The sequence below is a fragment of the Pimephales promelas genome, chromosome 17 (assembly GCF_988280905.1).
Source record: "Pimephales promelas chromosome 17, fPimPro1.hap1.1, whole genome shotgun sequence".
Classification (NCBI taxonomy): domain Eukaryota; kingdom Metazoa; phylum Chordata; class Actinopteri; order Cypriniformes; family Leuciscidae; genus Pimephales; species Pimephales promelas.
The window spans coordinates 32,649,242-32,671,606 of NC_142785.1; the positions used below are offsets into that span (position 1 = coordinate 32,649,242).

Here is a 22,365-nt window from a genome sequence, read left to right on the forward strand (position 1 = left end):
TTTTTTAATACATATGAAAATCTCTGATATTGCATTTCAAAAAGGAATCCTCACAAAACTCTTTAGGAGGTGTATTTTTATAATTAACACTTCTGTCGTCTGTTTTTATTTATTTTATTATCTATGGGCTCTATGCACGGCGTTATTTCCGGTGAAGGATTAAGGATGCTCGATAACTTCCGCCGATCATAGAGTCCAATGCAATACCGAGAATTTATATTGAATGTTATACTCCATGGTTATACTAATGAAACGTTAGTCACAAAAACAGATAAAACAGACACCCCTCGTTGTGTTTTTGCTTCTTTTTAAAATTATATTAAATAAACATAACTATATATAAAATTACATCTAAACGTATGTACGTTTCGTTTCAAAGACGGGAGGACAGTAAATATTGAAGACTCTGCCATAATCCCGTTTTCTCCGGTTTTCCTCCGCTTTAATCTACACAACCGGAAATGGACGAGCATCCTTACGTCAAATGCGGAACTTATGGTTTGGGGACTTTTATTTTGTATATGTTGTGATTCACTTCCGTTAGTGTTGGTTTCCGCTGTCTTCACGTTAATGTTGCACTATTATTCTTGATTTTTCCTTGATCTTGACGGATTCAGCTGTTATTTTGATCACACTTCTGACAGTCAGGATGATCCCGACCGAAGACGCGTCCGCTCGGAAGCGAGTGATCGAGGACAAACTCAAACAGGTCCGTAAAAACTGGAAGAATGAAGAATAACATGAGAATCCCGTGATCAGGGAGCGGATATTAAAAATGTCATTTGCGATCAACTAGAATGAAAATATGCACGACTGTCATGAATATAACGTCACAAACCGTTTTAGAAGCGTAACTTAATGGTAGACTAAATGTAAATGCCATGTTGATGGGTGTATTCACTTGACAGTTCAGTATATTTACAGTAAGCTTGACAGTCTGTGTGTTTACTTATAATCTCAGGAACAAGAAACTCTGTCTTTTATTCGTGAAAGCCTGGAAAAGAGTGATCAGCTCACTAAAGGAATGGTGAGAGATGATCAGTTCATATATTGCTGAATGTGTGTGTGTGTGTGTGTGTGTGTGTGTGTGTGTGTGTGTGTGTGTGTGTGTGTGTTTACATTTCTATTCTGTTGTGGACTCGTGTCACTGTGGGCCCTTCATTGAGGTACAAGCTGATAAATCATACATAATGATTTTTCTATGGAGAGTCCCCACAAAGATAGCCAACCAGACTGTGTGTGTGTGTCAAGCCATCCTTTTTTAAGCTATAAGATGATCAAACTGGGTTAAGGATACTTACTGTACACATTGTAGTTAATTTTAATGACTGAAACCATGAATGTGTTTCGCTTGTTCGAGGTGTCCATCCTGTCGTCGTTCGAGAGCCGTCTGATGCAGCTGGAGAACTCCATAATCCCGGTCCACAAGCAGACGGAGAATCTGCAGCGACTGCAGGAGAACGTGGACAAAACTCTGTCCTGCATGGATCACGTCATCAGCTACTATCATGTGGCCAAAGACACCGACAAGATCATCCGGGAAGGGTGAGTGTGACTGAGACATGCGTCCTCTGGCTAGTAGACAATATATTGGTTTGGCTTTTATATATTGATAATATAGAATACATATACTGTATTATATAATACAACTTAATTTCACATATATATATATATGAAGAGTTCAGATGCAAAAGCCTCTAAATCCTATTTGAAATTTTCTTCTTTAATGATGATTTTTATCAAACTTGTATATTTAAGTTCAGTAATTTCACTTAAATGGCAATGATAATTACCTATTAATTGTTATTTAAGTGAAATTACTGAACTTAAATATACAAGTTTGATAAAAATCATCATTAAAGAAGAAAATTTCAAATGGCATTTAGAGGCTTTTGCATCTGAACTCTTCATATATATATACACAGTAGTCAACATTTAAAGTGGATCAAAATCTTTTACCAAAGTTATACATGAATTTTGAACAATACCAGGGTTCCCGCGGATCCTTAAAAAGCCTTAAATTAGATTTTTTAAATATAAGGCCATAAAAAGTCTTATTTTTACTTATGAAAGGTCTTAAATTTTAGATGACACTTCGATTTAGTCATATCTCAATGTTTTCCAAATTAAAAATATCTTATTTGCGTACGTATTGTTTTTATTGGCCTATTCTATCTTTGTGGATTTGCTTGTTCAAATTTGCTTGTTACCAACAAAACGTTGAAAACATCGAGATATATATTTTTGTCAATATTGCACACCCCTAATGTACGGTATTGATTTTGATTTCTTCAGGTCTTAAAAAGGTCTTAAAAAGCCTTAAATTTTACTTTAAAAAGTGTGCAGGAACCCTGAATACCCGTTCTTGTCTTAGGACAACTTTGAGGAACTTTTTTGATCCACTTCAAATGTTGTGTAACATTATTATGTAAACACAAACTTTTATTTTGGATGCCATTAATTGTTGCCCAGCACTAATATATATATGTATATATATATATATGAAGAGTTCAGATGCAAAAGCCTCTAAATGCCATTTGAAATTTTCTTCTTTAATGATGATTTTTATCAAACTTGTATATTTAAGTTCAGTGATTTCACTTAAATAACAATTAATAGGTAATTATCATTGCCATTTAAGTGAAATTACTGAACTTAAATATACAAGCTTTATAAAAATGATCATTCTAGAAGAAAATTTCAAATGGCACTTAGAGGCTTTTGCATCTGAACTCTTCATATATATATATATATATATATATATATATATATATATATATAATATGTACTCATTTCGGTCAATCGCCGCTCTTGCAGCCCAGCTGGTCGTCTGGACGAGTATCTGGCCTGCATTGCAAAGATCCAGAAAGCCGTGGAGTATTTCCAGGACAACAATCCCGACAGTCCTGAGCTCAACACAGTGGTACGTCCCCCATCCTCACAAACCTCTCACTCTCCTTCAGTTTGATTAAAGCGTCACCGAGGCTGTGTGGTGTTGCAGAAAGCTCGTTTCGAGAAGGGAAAGGAGCTGCTGGAGGCGGAGTTTCGCAGCCTGTTGACGCGCTATAGTAAACCAGTGCCGCCCGTCCTCATCCTGGACGCCATCGGAGGAGACGAGGACGTGGAGGTGCAGGAGGACGTGACGCTGGAGCATCTTCCCGAAGCCGTTCTGCAGGACATCATCTGCATCTCGGCCTGGCTGGTGGAGTACGGCCGCAACCAAGGTGAACACACACACAAACGCTTTCATCTTAGGCCTGGCTGGGACACACAGTCACTACACTGTTGAAAAAATATATATGTTCGTGATTTGTAATCACAACATTTTTTCTTTTGTCAAATCAACTTAATTAATTTATGTGGTTCAGATAACATAATATATCGAGTTTCTGATGAATAAATCAATCTCCTTAATTGTATTAACTCACTTTTTCCATTTTAATGAACTTAAAATTTTAAGGCAGCCAGGTTACTTAATGTTTTTAAGTTAAACCAACAATGTTTTTTTACAGTACACTCTCAGAAAAAAAGGTACAAAAGCTGTCACTGGGGCTGTACCTTTTCAAAAGGTACACTTTTGTACCCAAAGGCTGCATATTGGTACCTTAGTGGTACATATTAGCACCTGAAATGTACATATTAACACCTAAAATGTACATATTAGCTCCTGAAATGTACATATTAACACCTAAAATGTACATATTACCTCCTAAAATGGACATATTATCTCATGAAATGGACATATTAGCACCTAAAATGAACATATTAGCACCTAAAATGTACTTATTAGCACCTAAAATGCACATATTAACACCTAAAATGCACTTATTAGCACCTAAAATGGACAAAAGTTTACCTTTTGAAAAGGTACAGCCCCAGTGACAGCTTTTGTACCTTTTTTTCTGAGAGTGTATATTGTTTTTTTCTGCTCATTCTAAAAAACAAAATCTGTGAACACACTGTTGTCTCACGCAGTGGTGTAACTTGTGTGTTGAAGTGGGTGTGGGGGGTCTAATACAATGCTAAATCAGATACAATTTATGTGTACAATAAAATTACGATGTCAATTTCAATAGTGCATTAGGTTTAATATGTCGTTTAATGAGATCCACTAATAAATTGTTAGTGCCGAGTATTTTTATATAACTAACAATTTATAACTAACAATTTATTTATTTTGCTTTATTGAACAATATAAACAAATATTGTAGAGTCCTGGTACAAAATATGAAATGTCTTAATCAGACAACAGTCAAGCGTCATAGCATAAGAAATAAAATATAAATAAACAAAGAGGTAAAATAAAAAAAATACATTCAAGAAATAAAAATAACGGTTTCGGGCTCACACAGATATGACACAACATTTCTATATATACACTTAAACTCGTCTCCGTGTGGACAGGGCCTTAGACGTACGTCACGAGGATGTCTGAAATCTGATGTAGCGTGTGTTTGTTTGTCCGCAGACTTCATGAACGTGTATTTCCAGGTCCGGTCCAGTCAGCTGGATCGGTCCATTAAGGGTTTGAAGGAGCATTTCCGTAAGAACAGCGCCAGCTCCGCCATCCACTCGCCCGCCGTGCAGACCAAACGCAAGGAGACGCCCACCAAGAAGCCTCCGAAAAGACCAGGTCAGTGACCTTTAACCCTCGGCTTCACCAGATCGGGTCTCTTTGGGTTCCTGGTGGATCGCAATCAGGTGTAATCTGTCTTCGTGACATCACTTCCTGTCGAGAGTTCTCCTCTTTTCCTATTCCTAGTGTGTTTTCTTACTAACGTCTCCTCTCCTCTGCTCATTTCTCTCGTGTCTGATGGTGTCACTCAGTCTACATCCCAGGTAAAGTTGCAGCGGTGTTGTGTGACGTGTCCATCGCTTGCTTCTGTTTGCACAGCCAGAGCTTTACATTATCCACACACACACACACACACACACACACATACTCAACAGGATACATTGTGTTTATGAAAGGCCTGTTCACATGCAACGCAACCGGTTTTCCCAAGTAACATGTTCTGGACAAAAACATCCTAAACTTAACACACAGAACGTGACACAAATGTTTAGTTTGATGAAAAAAATGGCTTTCTAAGATTTGGGGTCAGTAACATTTTTTTGTATGTTTTGTATATAATTGATATATAATTTATATATAATGTATATAATTATATTTATTATTATTTTTTAATTAAATATAATTATATTTACTAATTATAATGTATATAATTAATATATTTATGTATATAATTGAATTTAATATATTTAATTTAAATTATAAAATTACTGAGTATTTTCTGCTCACCATGATCAAAAACGCAGTTAAAATATTATTACAATTTAACACTGTTTTTTATGTGAATATATAGTAAACTGTAATGTATTCCTGTGATCAAAGCTGTAATTTCAGCATCATTACTCCAGTCTTCAGTGTCACATGACCCTTCACAAATCACACTAATATGATGATTTGATGCTCAAGAAACATTAATGATTATTATAAGTGTTGAAAACAGCTGTGCTGCTTCATATTTTTATGGAAACTTGTACATTGTTCAGGATTCTTAGAATAGAAAGTTCAAAATAATTTATCTGAAATAGAATTTAATATTTTTTAAATGTTGGTTTTTATGGTTATTATTGATCCATTTAATGCATCCTTGTCAAATAAAAGTATTAATTTATTTAAAAATAATTCTTACTGACCCCAAGCTTATGGACGGTGTATGTAGAGTCAAATGCAATGTAATAGCTTGCTATGGCCAATATTTGCCCTCAAAATTTTTATGCAGCCATTTTTGTACAATTCTTGCTTAAATTGCCATGCAAATAAAATGGAAATTTTTTTAAAGAATGATTTTATGAACCATTAGGCGGAAATCATTCTATTCATGTTTCTTAAAGGGGCAGTAAGCAATTTCAGAGAAACGCTGGAGTTCTTTGAAATCGCCTCTACACAAAAGGACACGCCCCATCTCGATAGCCCCGTCCCCATGCAAATGGACACGCCCCTTACTGCCGATTGGCTACAAGTGTGTTTTGGTGCTCAGTTCGATCCACTTTCAACTTTGTTTCTCAGAAATCGCTTATCACATCTTTAAATGAGGCTCAATGTGAAAAGGTCTTCACACACACACACACACAGTAGCGATAGATTGATACATCAGCCAGGCTGATTAACTGCCTAAGTGTTAATTTCCATATTATTGTTATCAGTCAAGTTAACTAGTACATTGCGCTCGTGTTTTTCGCTGTATAGCAGGCGTTTTCCCTCCTGTCTGTTGAATCTGTGGTGTTTCTGTTTCTCAAAGTGGTGTTACTGTATTTCCTCTGTGTGTGGAGGGCACATTTAGTTGGCTAACGGCACTATATTACATATGAAGTGTCTCAACTTCAGCGTTTTCTACTAACACTCCCTGCATGCGCACATGTCCGCCACACGGCGGCGCTGTGACCGTTCGCCCTCACTAACAGAAAACCGGTGTCTTTGTCATGCTTGACACTTAACACAAACATCTACTGCTCATTAACTGCTTATTAAAGGGGTTAATCACATTTTCTTTGTATTATTTGTATGATTTACATATTCTGACACAAAGAAGTTGATGCAAACTAATCTGGAACAATGGCTCTTTCACAAAGGCTATGAGCTGAGCCTTCTTTCTTTACATATCAACACTCATTTTTAGTGTTTAGACAGTCATAATCATACACAAGTCTATAAAAACAGCCTGAAGGTTTGAGTGGAGTTGACAGGAAACTTTAATATCCGAAGGAAAACTAATATGATATAAAATGATGATATGACCCCTTTAAGACACTGCCTTGTTTTAGCCACACTATGACTCTCACATGTTTGACTTTGTGTTGTTTAGTATACGTTTATGATGTTAATAGGTTTTAGATTGTGATGTTTGGCAAAGGCTGATGCTTTTTTAGCAGCGCTAATATTAATAACTGTATTAACATCACTGTTCATGACACAATGCTGTAGTTTAATCGCTGGGATTGATTAACCCGTTGTATTTTCTCCTCAGTGTGTTTGACGTGTTCTTTCTGTTCAGATGTAGACATTGTGATAATATGTGATGTGATGTGTGTGTGCGTGTGCATGCAGGTCCAAAATTAACCTTTTGCCACTACTGTCAATGACCAGTCAATTAAAAATGTCTACCAGCTATAAATAAGTATTAAATATTTTAACACGTTCACCATTCAACTTTTTTTTTTAATTAAAAATATTTATTTTTCAATACGCTAATATTTTTTTCCCCTTGTGTTAATATAAGTAATTTGTAGTATAATATACAAGTCTTTTCATTACATCAGGATTTTTGTCTTTTTTTTTTGTTTTGTTTTTGAGGTTTAATGTGAGGAGGAATATTTTGCTACATTTTTGTTACAATAAATGTTACAATATGACACCATCAAAATAATAACAATCAAATAATATATTTTATATATATATATATATATATATATATATATATATTATATATAATATATATTTTTTTATGTTTTGTTAATAATGAGTATATTTACCACCATACTGTATTTTTTTCTTTAAGAAATTAGCAAATTTACAATTACTAAATGAAAATTAAATAAAGCCCCTAGCAAATAATAATGTTTCAAGTAAATTGTAAATAATATTTTTTACTTTTTTTATGTAAACATTTTAGACTTCCAAAGTTTGAAAACTGTTTAAATGCACGCAAGTCGCAACAAATGATATTTTTAGATCAGATTATGCAAATGTGGTCAGAAAAATAAACCTAATTTAAAGGAAAACATGTTTATTTTTCAGACCTGATTGGCAGATGTTATTTATTTCTTGTTTTAAGCATGAACTTTTCCCATCAGTTTCTCAGACTTCTTATCTTATGTCATTTTGCGTCTCAAAGCATTTACACAATGAATTTCTTTCTTCTGCTGAACACAAAAGAAGATATTTTAAAGAATGTGTTGATGGTAGCCAATTGACTTCCACAGTATGAGATGGGGGGAATACTAAAAACTACTTTTTGTGTTCGGCAGAAGTAAGAAATGCATACAGATTTGGAGCAACCTTTGTCCCTTAAAGGGGTCATCAGATCCAAAATTCACTATTTTATATATTATGTGGTGTTTGCATATAAATGTGTCTTTGCAGTGTGTGGACACAACCACCATTCAATGAAAAATATCCATTCACATCCATTTTTTTTATCCTCAAAAAGCCTAAACACTCTTAATAATCAGTTGCTTATTATCATTTAAAGGAGTAGTTCACTTTAAAAAAATCTTTTGCTGATAATTTACTCACACCCATGTCATCCAAGATGTCCATGTCTTTCTTTCTTCAGTCGAAAAGAAATGAAGGTTTTTGATGAAAACATTCCAGGATTTTCTCCATATAATGGACTTCAATGGGGTCCAAACGGTTCAAGGTCCAAATGAGAGTTTCAGTGCAGCTTAAAAGGGCTTTAAACGATTCCAGACGATGAACAAGGCTCTTATCAAGCGAAACGAGCGCTCATTTCAAAAATAAATAACAAAGTTTAAGTTTTATAAGCTCAAATGCTCGCCTTGCTCTGTTCTGTGATGCCCGTTCGTGACTCTCCTGTTCGAACTCAAATGAAACAAATCTTTTTTCGAGTCATTTCGTTCGTTGAATCAACCGAATGACTCGGAAAAAGATTTGTTCGTTTTGATGAACAATGATGGACCCCATTGAAGTCCATTATATGGAGAAAATCTTAATTTCTTTTCGACTGAAGAAAGAAAGACGTGGACATCTTGGATGACATGGGGGCGAGTAAATTATCAGCAAAAGTTTTTTGAAAAGTGAACTACTCCTTTAAAGAACTTTACATGACGACGAGTGTTCAGATATTTGTTCTTGAAACATGAAAATCCCTTCCTCCGTTTGACCGTGTAATAATGTTGCGGATCAGTTACTAACAAACATGCAGCTCTCATTTCAGAGGTTAATATTGGGCCGTGTGTGTGTGTGTGTGTGTGTGATGCGCTGTGGTGTGCTTCAGTCACGGAGGGATCTGGATTCCTCTCAGTTGTTCCTCTGGTGTCGGTGAACAGGGTTTCCTCTTCCTCTTCCTCACGGTGTCTTCCTCTGTTCTCCTCCTGACACATCCTCTGCTGCTGTCCCCCCTTCTCTGTCTCTTTCTCTCTGTTTCGGTGTTGATGGGAGCAGGCACGATCCGTAAGGCTCAGAATCTGCTCAAACAGTACTCTCAGCATGGCCTGGATGGAAAAAAGGGTTCTAACCTCACTCCTCTGGAAGGTAAAGCACGCTGTCTTTCCCGTTTCCCTTCCCTCTCCACGGTTTCTCGCACTTTTGCTGTGTTTTTGAACTGTTGTTCCTGCGTTTCGGAGAAAACAGAAACTTATGGGTCACAGCGGTAGAGCGGCCTTAGGATGGAGAGAGAGAGAGAGAGACCTTCCTGTTCGTCATTATTCTTTTAATATTGCTATCAGATGTTGTATTTAAAATCAGATAAATGTTTATGTGGCACAAAAACAATGTGGATTTAAATAAAGGTCAAGTCAAGTCAAGTCACATTTATTTATATAGCGCTTTTCACAATACAGATTGTATCAAAGCAGCTTCACAGTGATAACATGTAAGTAGCACAACACAGATCAACAACATTGCTAAACACTAAATAACCCCAACTGAGCAAGCTCAAAGCAAGCCAAAAGCAAGGCGACAGTGGCAAGGAACCAAACTCCATCAGATTGGATGGAGAAAAAACCTTGGGAGAACCCAGGCTCAGTCGGGGGCCAGTTCTCCTCTGGCTTACATTCATATTGTTTAAATATAAATATTAAATATAAATATTGTTTATGAATCAAACGGCGCCATAACATATCGCAGGCGTTGAGTCGTCTCATCACAGGCGTTGAGTCGTCTCATCACAGGCGTTGGGGCATCCGAAATCCCCGTGAGAGGCTGGACACAAAACTGGACCTGACGAACGCCATTTTTCTCGGGACAAGCGTCCCGAGATAACAGCAGAAAGGCAGATGGGAAATAATTAGCATAGCTGATGTTCATAATGATTTCCGTTATAACTCACAAACTCTCCGTAACCCGAACTCTCCGCAACCCAACCATACACGCCGACCCGTTTGTCTAAAAGGCTGTCGAGCCCCACTGGTGCGTTAAGCAGTTTCAGTGGCAAACGGTTCCGTATGGCATAACAGAGGACTAGAAGGTAAGCATAAAGGTGTCATTGTTAAACTTAAAAACCTTCTAATTTACATAAACTAGGGCGATTAATCGCATCCAAAATAAAAGTTTGTGTTTACATAATATATGTGTGTGTAGTATATATAAATACACACATATGAAAAATGTGTTATTAATATAACAAATATTTATTTATAATATTAATTTTGTATAAATATAGATAAAGTATATATTTCTTAACCCTTATGCTGCATTAGGGACATTTTTGGTCTTTTGCAGTTTAATTTCTTTGACCATTTTGGCTGTTTTAATGCAAATGGTATGAAATTTGGCAAAATTGTGACTTTTTGGATACATGTAAAAAATGGGATCCCATTTTGCAAAATATGTATAACACACACTGTGTAGATCAAATAGTAACACTCAGCACCATAAAGACCAAAAATGGCCCATTGAAACCCATTAAAACTGAGGCTGTCAGTAATACATGAAACATGATTTTTGCACAAACATCCTTTCATTTTGAAGCAAAAGCATTATATTTGCATTATATAGTGTATTCCACCAGATGACGTCACTACATATTTATTCCCTATGGGTGGAAATGCACCTTATTTTAGGCAATAGGCAATGTTTAATAGGTGGCCATTTTTGGTCTCTAACGCGCTAAGTGGGATTTTTTGCAAAGTGGGACTGTGATAATCCAAATCTAAAGTTTTCTCTTTGCATTTAGTTTATTGAAAATAATTGAATTTTTGTGTTTTTTCCTCTTATACAAATCGATGGTTTCGTAACCAAAACTGGTAATTAAAGGGTTAAAATCCTGAAATTGAATACATTTTTGGTAGTTATGAGGACTGATGCTGGTTAAAAGATTTAACTTGGTAAAAGTGGAAAATAATAATAATATATAATATTTTAGGCAATGTTTAATATGTGGCCATTTTTGGTCCTTAATGCACTCAACGGTGTTAAAAATCTAATGCAGCACAACGGTTAAATATATACATGCAGTGTGTGTATTTATATATACAAAATAATTATACACACTACACACATGTATTATGTAAACACAACATTTTATTTTGGACTATTTTGCTAATGTTTTTGTTACAATATGACACCATCAAAATAATAACAGTCTAATAATATATTTTGTTTTGTTAATAATGGGTATATTTACCATACTGTATTGTTTCTTTAAGAAATAAGCAAATTTACAATTACTAAATGAAAATTAAATAAAGTCCCTAGCAAATAATAATGTTTCAAGTAAATTCAAATAATATGTTTTTTTACTTTTTTATGTAAACATTTTAGAATTTTCACCAGAATATCGTTTCTTTAAATGCACGTTAAGTCGCAACAAAGGGTATGTTTAGGTCCGATTATGCAAATGTGGTCAGAAAAATAAACCTAATTTAAAGGAAAACACGTTTATTATTAATATATGTGTTATTAATATATCAAATATTTATTTATAATATTAATTTTGTATAAATATAGAAAAAGTATATGCATGCAAATATTTCTTAAATATATACATGCAGTGTGTGTATTTATATATATAAAATAATTATACACACTACACAAATAAACACAAAATTTTATTTTGGATTCGCGGCCCTAAGTGAGTTGAAAACATGGAAGTTACTAAATATTTTGCCACGTACATTACCACAATATTTTACAGAACATGTCAAACTCGGACTTACAGTATTGATGAATTTTTATTTTCTTTAATAAATGTTGATCATTAACTGCCGCCGTGTCTGATATCATTAGTGTTGTTTTTGTTAGTTAAAACTATTATAAATAGTTTGTTAATTGAAATAAATCTCAAATCGAATAAAATTTCAATTAAACAAATTATAAATGTTGCCTTGGCTGCTAACTGAAAATAAAGTGCTGAAATTACTAAAACTATAACAGAGATGTATAAATGAAAGATACAGAAAATAAAAATGACTAAAACGTAAGCTAAAATTAAAATCTAGTTGTTTAACTAAGCAAAATTCTAAAATTAAGTTGAATTATGGATGATTTAATTATTAATGTATTAGTTTATTGATTGATAAATACTATAATAGTATATTAAAAATACAAAAATTACACTGCATCTGAATTTTACAAACTGTATAAAGTGTTCCTCTGCACTTTTCCAAGTAGGAAGTTGACTTTCTGAGTGACAGGAAGGTTTTCTCTCGAACTGTTTCCCATAAGTCTCTGTGCTTTGCTGGGTCCATCGGTGCACTAAGAAATCCCCCTAACATCCTAAAACAAGTGGCCTTTGCTTTGTGGGTGGGTATAGCCTGTTCAACACTCCCTTTGTGGCCTGGGGTGAGTGACCCCGTCATGTGACTATATCCTAACCAATCAGGTTTCGAACATGACCTGCGTGGGGTTAAGCTCCTGTCTGACGACAAGCATGGGGCGGCCACAGGTGAGTCTGACCTCAAAGATTCAATACCACTTACTCTGTGTACTCTGTGTTCAAAACAAGATCTTCAAAATCTTGTGGCTTTATGTTCAAAATAATGTGTATTTTAATGTTTATCCACGTGGGTTTTAGTGTTTCTGCAAACCGAGGGCCGAGTCCGGCCATAATCATCAGTATATGTCAAAGATGCTGTTGCGGTTTTAAAGCTCTGAACCTTTAAACATTTGTTAAAGCAGATCTGGAGGGTTTGAAGCTCAATCGAGTGGTTCATCGGCCCGTAGCCCTCAAACCGCATTCACTTTCTAGCCCTTAATCCTGTAATTGTGGACAAATGTGGGCACAGAGGATTCAGGTGTGATCCTAATTTTTATTTATTATAAATGTTATATCACCGTCTTCGATAAAGTTTTGTCTATCCATTTATTGTGTGTTTTTTTTATTTTAGGGGTATTTTTGAATTTATTTACTTCAAAAAGTACCATATTTTTTATGTAAATTATGCTTATTTTTATGTTTTATTTTTAAAATTTTTTTAACTACATTAAAATATCATTCCAATAAGTTCTTAGAGCTAAAACCTAAAGATGAAGTGACTTTGCTGTCATTATTTTGGCTTATTTTACAATGCTCTAAATTACAGTTTTTCCCATTCATTTCTATGGGTGCCCATTTTTGACCCAAATACAAGATTAAGGAGTTTTTTTCACTCATTTTAGAATTGAGTCAAAAAAATTGTGTGTTCAAGAGGCAAACTTAGGAAAAGTAGCCAAGTCTTGTGCCGCTCAGTACCGTACCGTATTTTTTAAAAATAAATCTAAACTATTTTGACCACATTTGTCCAGAATACGGTTTTAGGGTTAATCAATTCAAGTCTTATAGTTACATTTTCAGATTTACATCAAACATCAGGTTTCAAGGATTCGAATCTCACTCATATGCAATGTTTCAATAAATATGATCAGTGTGATATGCATAAAGCATGAGACACTTATTGATTGTCTATGGAGAGTAGATATGAAGAAACATTAGTGGGATTGTGCTGTTCGACGTTTACTTGTAATCATCGTTTAGCACATGTTGTAAATATGATTTCCTGCAGTATCACAAACATGATTTCAGAAAACTTATTCAGTGAAAGCATTGAAATCTCCCAAATGAAATTATGGAAATTATAGCAGGTTTTTGGTCTCATATTAATACATTTTATTTAAAGCTCTCGTTGCATTACCAGCTAACAGAATTACAACAATAATTGATCATCACATATATTGTTCATCAAACTTGATTACATTTATGTCTATGCATTATTCACACTGACTTGCATTGCTTTTAACAAATACATTTGATCAGTTAATGCATTTCCCTGGGAATCGAACCCATGACCTTGGCGTTGCAAGCGCCGTCATCTTCTGTTTGAGCTCATGCCATTGTTATTATTTTCATTATATCATCCTTATTTCAAAATGAGCGTATTTTGAATATTGTTTTTCCTGAGATCTTACAGGTGTGTGTGTGTGTTTGTCTCAGGGAAGGATGACGTGTTGGACATTGAGATTGACTCGTACATCCACTGCATCAGTGCGTTTGTGAAGCTGGCTCAGAGCGAGTACGTGTTACTGACCGAGATCATTCCTGAACATCACCAGAAAAAGACCTTTGACTCGCTCATACAGGTCCGTGCAGATCACCTCTGTGTGCGTGTGTGTGTGTGCATGGTTTAATTGTATGCCGTTGCAGGAGGCGTTGGATAATTTGATGTTGGAAGGTGATAACATCGTGTCAGCGGCACGCAGAGCCATCATGAGACACGATTACTCCGCCGTGTTGACCATCTTCCCCATCCTGCGGCACCTCAAGCAGACCAAACCCGACTTTGACGCCACACTACAGGTAAAAAGAAGAATATACGTGGATATTCGCATTGGATTTTGTTGGCTGGTGATGTCATATCCTGTGTTGTGGTGCAGGGAACGGCTGCCAGCACCAAGAACAAGCTCCCGGCTCTCATCACCTCTATGGAGACCATTGGCGCGAAAGCTCTCGAGGAGTTCGCTGACAGCATTAAGGTAAGCACTGATCAGAGATCAGCTTCAGGCACTGAACGGCTGCTAGTTCAAATCCCAGAATGCCTAGTGTCCGAACAGAGTCTTTTCTTTTATCCTGGCAATTTTTAACGGATAATATTATGTTGACTCATGTCATATTATGGCCTGGAGTGGCCAGTTTTGCTCCGGGTCACGTGACATTGTATTATAATGAATATTAAAAATGTTATATATTTATATGAAGAGTTCAGATGCAAAAGCCTCTAAATGCCATTTGAAATTTTCTTCTTTAATGATAATTTTTATCAAGCTTGTATATTTAAGTTCAGTAATTTCACTTAAATTGCAATGAAGATAACCTATTAATTGTCATTTAAGTGAAATTACTGAACTTAAATATACAAGCTTGATAAAAATCATTCTAGAAGAAAATTTCAAATGGCACTTAGAGACTTTTGCATCTGAACTCTTCATATATATATATAATATATATATATGTATATATTTAATTGTATGTTTTATAAATTTTTTAAAAATATTTATCATTTAATTTAATATAAAAATATTAAATTATTTTTCAAATTATATATAGTTAATATTAGAAGTAATGAATAATTCTGAATATTAAAAATGTAAAAATGCATGTAATTAAATAAAAATCAATTATTTAAATATATATATATATATATATATATTAGGGCTGTCAAACGATTAATCGCGATTAATCGCATCCAAAATAAAAGTTTGTGTTTACATAATATATGTGGGTGCACTGTGTATAATTATTTTGTTTATATATAAATACACGCACACATGCATGTATATTTAAGAAAAAAATATTATTTATATATAAAATATTTATATATAATATAAATGATATATAAATCTATATACATGAAAATATTTCTTAAATATAAACATGCATGTGTGTCTATATATATATATATATATACTAAATAATTATACACAGTGCACCCACATATATTATGTAAACACATACTTTTATTTTGGATGTGATTAATCGCGATAAATCGTTTGACAGCCCTAATATATATATATATATATTTTTTTTTTTTTAATTTATTATAATTTCTGATAAAAGTGATTTATTATGTTCTGATAATGTGATGTTCTCTTCTCCAACAGAACGATCCGGATAAAGAGTACAACATGCCGAAAGACGGAACCGTACACGAGCTCACAAGCAACGTAAGATCTCCTCATGGTCCATTCTGTAGTAGAGTATAACACTGCTAACAGCGGACAGATGTTCTGAACCTCGTCTCTCCTCAGGCCATCCTGTTCCTGCAGCAACTGTTGGATTTCCAGGAAACCGCTGGAGCGATGTTGGCCTCTCAGGGTAAAGCAGAAACACACGGATGTACACATAAAAACAGACATATTAGATCCAGTAGATATTCCTGGATTATGAATCCGCCGTTCTGCAAGATAGCTTGTAATACAGAGCAGATGTGAGCTCTATATTGGACAGCTGACATGTCTGTTTTTATCACAGTAATGTTCATAACACACAGACCGCCGTCCTCACCCTCCTGTCTCCTTGTTTGTCATGTTTCCTGTGGTCTGCATTTCCTTATCATTTGGTTTTCCTGAAGTTGTTCATTCTGAGATCATATTTGGAAAGAGAATTCACTCTGTCTACGTTTTTCCCTGAACCATCTTTCTCCGCCGTGCAGTAAATAATAATAAATTAGCCTTTAAATTGCAATATTCTGCTTAAAGTACCATTTTAGCCATCAACTTCTATTTATTAGAGTCAGATCTGCTAAGCAGTCTTGCCTTATTAACAAATGGTCAGTGAAAATGGTCATATCATATTTTATTTATGTCCTGATATGGCAGCTCATGTTCACAGCAGTGCATGCCACTCTGTAGCTCCTCCCACTGGATTATAAGCTCCGCCCACACACATCTGCTTCTGCCTCGTGATCTTGCGCTCTCACACTGTCTGTAGCTCCTCCCACTGGTTTCTAAGCTCCACCCACACACCTCTGCTTCTGTCATATGATCTCTCTCATGCTGTCTGTAGCTCCTCCCACTGGTTTATAAGCTCCGCCCACTCACCTCTGCTTCTGTCATATGATCTCTCTCATGCTGTCTGTAGCTCCTCCCATTGGTTTCTAAGCTCTGCCCACTCACCTCTACTTCTGTCATATGATCTCTCTCATGCTGTCTGTAGCTCCTCCCACTGGTTTATAAGCTCCGCCCACTCACCTCTGCTTCTGTCATATGATCTCTCTCATGCTGTCTGTAGCTCCTCCCAATGGTTTCTAAGCTCCGCCCACTCACCTCTGCTTCTGTCACATGATGTCACGCTCTCACCCTCTCTGTAGCTCCTCCCACTGGATTCTAAGCTCCGCCCACTCACCTCTGCTTCTGTCACATGATCTCTCTCTCATCCTCTCTGTAGCTCCTCCCACTGGATTCTAAGCTCCGCCCACTCACCTCTGCTTCTGTCACATGATTCACTCACCCTCTCTGTAGATCTAGGTTTCTAAGCTCCGCCCACACACATCTGCTTCTGTCATATGATCTCTCTCTCTCTCTCACCCTCTCTGTAGCTCCTCCCACTTGTTTCTAAGCTCCGCCTACTCAACCCACCTCTGCTTCTGTCACATGATTCACTCACCCTGTCTGTAGCTCCTCCCTCTGGATTCTAAGCTCCGCCCACTCACCGCTGCTTCTGTCACATGATCTCTTGCTCTCACCCTGTCTGTAGCTCCTCCCACTGGTTTCTAAGTTCCGCCCACACACCTCTGCATCTGTCACATGATCTCGCTCTCTCACCCTGTCTGTAGCTCCTCCCACTAGTTTCTAAGCTCCGCCCACTCACCTCTGCTTCTGTCACATGATCTCGCTCTCTCACCCTGACTGGCCATCAGTGGTTAAGCTCTTCACTAACAGAACTATTTTAACTTCTTGCCCTTTGCCTCTCTCTCTTGTTCTCTCTCTCTCTGTTCTGCTTTGCTTCTGCCCTGTAGTTCTCGGGGACACTTACAATATTCCTTTAGACCCCCGAGGTAAGAGCCCGTGCAGATGAGTAGAGCTGGACTCCTCTGACTTACAGGCAACATGAAACCTGAACTCACTCGCTTTACGTTCTCAATACATGTGGTGAATGATCTGCCACTGCCTGTTCTTCTAAAGCAGTGCTGCTTAAACACATGTTTCACTCAGTATGATACGGTAAAAAGTAGTATTTCTCATGTGACACTGTAAATAATGTTGGACGGGACTTGATTTTGTCTATTGGGATTTTAACTGCATTGCATAGAGTGGGGTAAATAATATTATTAGTTAATGTTATTTTGCCCTCACCATGTGGCCTTAGCAGAAAATAAGGATTATTTCAGATAGAGATTTTGATTAAACACGAGAATTGTCAAAATCATTCACAATATGACTTGAAAACATGTATTATGAATGTAAACGAGGCTGATTTGATTTCATGTTGACTTCAAACCCATAACTGTCTTTCTGAATCGCTCACTGTACTTGCCTTTTATAGACGTGCAAATGTTTCTGAAAGAGATACAGGCTTTATTTATTTATGATGATTTCCAAGAACTTTGGGTTCTAGAAAGTTTCATCTGATGGTATTTGCTCTGAGGATCCCCTGCAGCCGGCAGGATATGAAACCATAACCTCTTATGAAACAATAATCTTAAAGTTATTAAGATGTTATAGCGTAGTACAGGAGCTGTGATTTAATCCTCAGCTGATCTGAGACCAGTTTCTCTTCTCAGAGAGTTAAATGTAATATACGTGTTGTATGTAAGGTTATGAGTTATTTAGATTCACAGGTTAACAGAATTACTTCGAAGGAAGTGATAATTTTCTGAATGTGAAACAAATGAACGGCTGTTGAAATGTGTCTGTTGTTGTTTTCAGAGAGCAGTTCATCCGCCAGCAGCTACAGTTCAGAGTTCAGCCGGAGACTACTGAGCACATATATCTGTAAGACACACACACACACACTCTAATCTAACTAATATTTATAAAATAAATATTAGATAAAAACCTTTAACTTAGAAAACATTAAATGAACAATAGAAATGTTTCCTTGGACTTACTAAAACTGAAGTAAAAATGAATTAAAGCTAAATAAAATATTTAAAAATATTAAAAAATAAATGTTAATTCAATATAAAATTAGTTTAAAATACGAATAAATCCTCTAATAGTATATAAATGATGGTAAAATAACACTGATTGTGTGTGTTTGTAGATAAAGTCCTCGGTAACCTGCAGCTGAATCTGTCAAACAAAGCTAAAGTGTACGAAGACCCGGCGCTGCGAGCCGTCTTCCTGCATAACAACTACAACTACATCCTCAAATCCCTGGAGAAGTGAGTAACAGACTGATCCAGGACCAGTTCACTGACCAATCAGACACTGGAACACACTCACTCCTGGCCAATCAGGCGACACTTTTCTTCCTCATTTAAAGGGGTGGTTGATTATGATGTCACTTTTCTAACTTTAGTTAGTGTGTAATGTTGCTCTTTGAGCATAAACAACATCTGCAGAGTTACAACGCTCAAAGTTCAAAGCAAAGGGAGAGATTTGCTTTTTAAAAAAAAATGCTTTTAAAGGACTACAACAAACGCCTGATAGAACTACAGGAGAACTACAGAACTACAAACCCTATTATTTACATAAACCCCGCCCCCGGAACACGATTTATAGATTATCATGACAGAATATGCTGATCAATGACAACTAGATACAACAACTACACATAAGCTACATAAATGCATCAACTAAACATTCTTGAGTCTCTCCATCTTTGTCTGACTCAGGTTTGAACATAAAAGAATAAAAGTGTTTGTTTTTTCTGTGCGCAAGCTCTTGAAGCTCCGCCCCCTGTGTCGGGAGCAGTAGCTCATTTGCATTTAAAGGGACAGACACAAAAACCTCATCAAAAAGTGACAATTTTAACTTGCTACATAAAAATATCAGTGAGGTATTTTGAGCTGAAACTTCACACACACTCTCTGGGGACATCAGAGATTTATTTTACATCTTGCAAATGGGGAATTATTGCACCCCTTTAATATTTAGTAGTTCCTACAATAAGTCACATGACTGGTGTTTTCCGCTGCGCAGGTCTGAGCTGATTCAGCTGGTCGCTGTGACGCATAAGAAGGTGGAGAGTTCATACAGAGAACTGATCGAGCTGGAGATCCAGAACTATCAGCGCAGGTAAAACATCACCGTCCACGTGCCACACACGGTCCCGTCACCATTCAACCAATGACCTCTGACCTTCCCTCACCTACAGCTGGCTGAAGGTCACAGAGCATCTGACCGAGCGAAACTTCCCAGCGTTCCAGCCTGGAGCCAAAGTGAGAAGCTCTCACACACACACACACTTTAATGTGTAATGTTGCTTTTTGAGCATGAAAAAGCCTTTGTAAAGTTCCAGTTCTCCTCTATATCAGTGTCAGATTCTTCTGGAACACGTCACAATATTCCTCATTATAATAATTAATGCGCAGAATAAAGGGGCGGGGCCTGGTTGAGTTAGTCAGTGTGTTAAACTGGTGGTTATGGGAAGGGGCGGGCATTTCCCAAACACACCAATCAGAGCACAGTGTGTTTTCAGAAGGAGGGGCTTCATAGAGACAGGAAGTAAACAGAGCGTTACTGACAGACTGGGAAAAGAGGAGCCGCAACAATGGAGAATATGAGGAGAATAATCAACATTCAAGCAGGAAAACCTGTTCTAGGGCGTAATATGGGCGTAATATTTAATGCTTTATTATCTGCAGTTTGGAACTTCTGCACAGTTTATGTTTTGAGCTTCGGTTTTTAATTGGTTCATCATTAAGTGATCTCAGTTTAACCTTTTCTAATGTTTTTGCACGAGCAGCTGAAAGACAAGGAGCGACAGATCATCAAGGACAAGTTTAAGGTGAGAGAGAGTCCTACTGTATCATATGTGATTCATTCATTCATCTAAAGCCTCTGAATGATCAAACCTTTGCTAATAAACCTATCGCACTCGATCTTCTACACTTTAGACTGTTTTAGCAAGTAAAAGTCTTTTAGTATTACCGTACAAACCTCCTTCAGCTCGAGCTTCAGGTGTTTTTTGTATTTTTGATGAGCTTATATTCATGAACATATTCAGACTATATGAGCCTGATCCATCAAGTATGATACTCAACAAAAACACATGCAGTCTTTTTATATTTTGCCTAAAGATTCAATAAAGCTATGATTATTTGATATCCCTTACGAAAAAGAAGTATATTTCAAGTTCATTTTATGTAGTATACTTAAAGTAATGTTCAAGTATATTTTTAAGTATACATTATGTAGTAAGTATACTAATGTCACTATGTACTAGTAGTAAACTTGTAAGTGTACTATTTTAATACCGCTTGGGACTAAATTGGCCCACTTTTAGTACATAAAAGTATATGTTTAAGTGTAACAGTAAGTGCACAACTAGTTCATAATTATGTATCTCATGTGTCCTGCAAGTGAATTTATGGGTATACTAGTATTTTACTTTTTTTACTGTAATACTTATACAAGTATACTTTGAATACTTAATTATATTTTTAAGTATTTCTGGATCAAAATATTGAGTACAAGAACAGGACAAATATACTTGCTTTTCTCTCAGTATAAGTCAAGTACACTTAAGTGTAATTTGAAGTATATTTCTGAGAAGTACAGGAAAAATAAACTGAAAGTATACCTTCTTATTTTTAGTTTAAAAGAAGTATACTAATGGCACACTTGAATAAACTTATTTTTCGTAAGGGATGTCAGTGTGCACAGGGATGAAAGTTTGTGTGTGTGTTTGCAGGGTTTTAACGAAGGTTTGGAGGAACTGTGTAAGATCCAGAAGGGCTGGGCGGTTCCTGATAAAGAACAGCGTGATGCCATCAGACAGGCTCAGAAGAGAGTGGTTTCAGACGCTTATAAAGCCTTCCTTCAGCGGTGTGTGTGTGTGTGATGCGTCAGCTCATACCTCATGGGTCATATACACTTATATTCGGCACGTGTTTCTTCATATGTTATTCTTTGTTTTTACAGATGTACAAACATTTCATTCACCAAAAACCCAGAGAAGTATCACCGCTACGCGCCGGAGCAGGTCGAAGAAATGATTGACAAGCTCTTTGACACTTCAGCCTAGGCCACGCCCCCTCCTTCACCATAGCAACTGAGTCTCTGGTTTCCCCTGGTCATGCACTTCCCCTCCGCTTCATCACACACTCCACTGCAGCGTCACTCTTCGCTTACGCTTGTTTTGGTTTTTTTTTTGTATAAATGTATTTATGTAAATGTTTTTTGGGATTTAACTGCAATAAATAAATAGAATTCCCTCCTGAAAACTCTGCTTTGGGTTTCTTCAGCTTAATATCTAGCTTGGTTTTCAAGTGCTGCATTTATGATATATGAATTTGTTTAAAAATGTGTTTTTATAATTATTATTTTCATTATTAATAATGTATTTATATTATATATATATATATATATATATATATATAGGAATTTGTTATTTATTTCATTATTATATATTTAAATATAAAAAATATTGTTTATTTTTATTTTAATTATTATTTGTTATATATGTATATATATAATTAGTTTAGAATATTACTTATTCTAACATTCTTTCCTTAAATAATTTATATTTGTATTTTTTA

The 22,365-nt window shown here is 36.0% G+C and overlaps 1 protein-coding gene across 10 annotated transcripts; it reads left to right on the forward strand.

Annotated features, from left to right (window-relative positions):
• The first annotated feature begins 525 nt into the window (after positions 1-525).
• exoc7 (exocyst complex component 7) lies at positions 526-22,050 on the forward strand. 10 transcript variants are annotated; one of them, XM_039650229.2, is made up of 22 exons: positions 526-709; positions 962-1,027; positions 1,361-1,545; positions 2,818-2,923; positions 3,002-3,224; positions 4,469-4,633; positions 4,828-4,839; positions 9,191-9,280; positions 12,570-12,632; positions 14,157-14,302; positions 14,367-14,519; positions 14,597-14,695; positions 15,821-15,883; positions 15,968-16,034; positions 17,677-17,715; positions 18,587-18,652; positions 18,924-19,044; positions 19,805-19,900; positions 19,980-20,043; positions 20,571-20,612; positions 21,519-21,652; positions 21,749-22,050. In XM_039650229.2, exons 1-22 carry the CDS (start codon positions 650-652, stop codon positions 21,849-21,851), a joined length of 2,163 nt encoding a protein of 720 aa, XP_039506163.2. In that variant the 5' UTR covers positions 526-649; the 3' UTR covers positions 21,852-22,050. The 10 variants fall into 10 exon arrangements, with proteins under 10 accessions (XP_039506163.2, XP_039506167.2, XP_039506174.2 ...); XM_039650233.2 differs by lacking the exon at positions 4,828-4,839; XM_039650240.2 differs by lacking the exon at positions 17,677-17,715 and having other exon boundaries at positions 527-709.
• The last annotated feature ends 315 nt before the right edge of the window (positions 22,051-22,365 follow it).

Bases quoted from the DNA above. Each gene is read 5' to 3' on its own strand.
- exoc7 (XM_039650229.2), top strand. From the start codon at position 650: ATGATCCCGACCGAAGACGCGTCCGCTCGGAAGCGAGTGATCGAGGAC. The intron at 2,924-3,001 runs GTACGTCCCCCA...GTGGTGTTGCAG, and splicing joins GTCCTGAGCTCAACACAGTG to AAAGCTCGTTTCGAGAAGGG. The intron at 20,044-20,570 runs GTGAGAAGCTCT...TTGCACGAGCAG, and splicing joins CGTTCCAGCCTGGAGCCAAA to CTGAAAGACAAGGAGCGACA.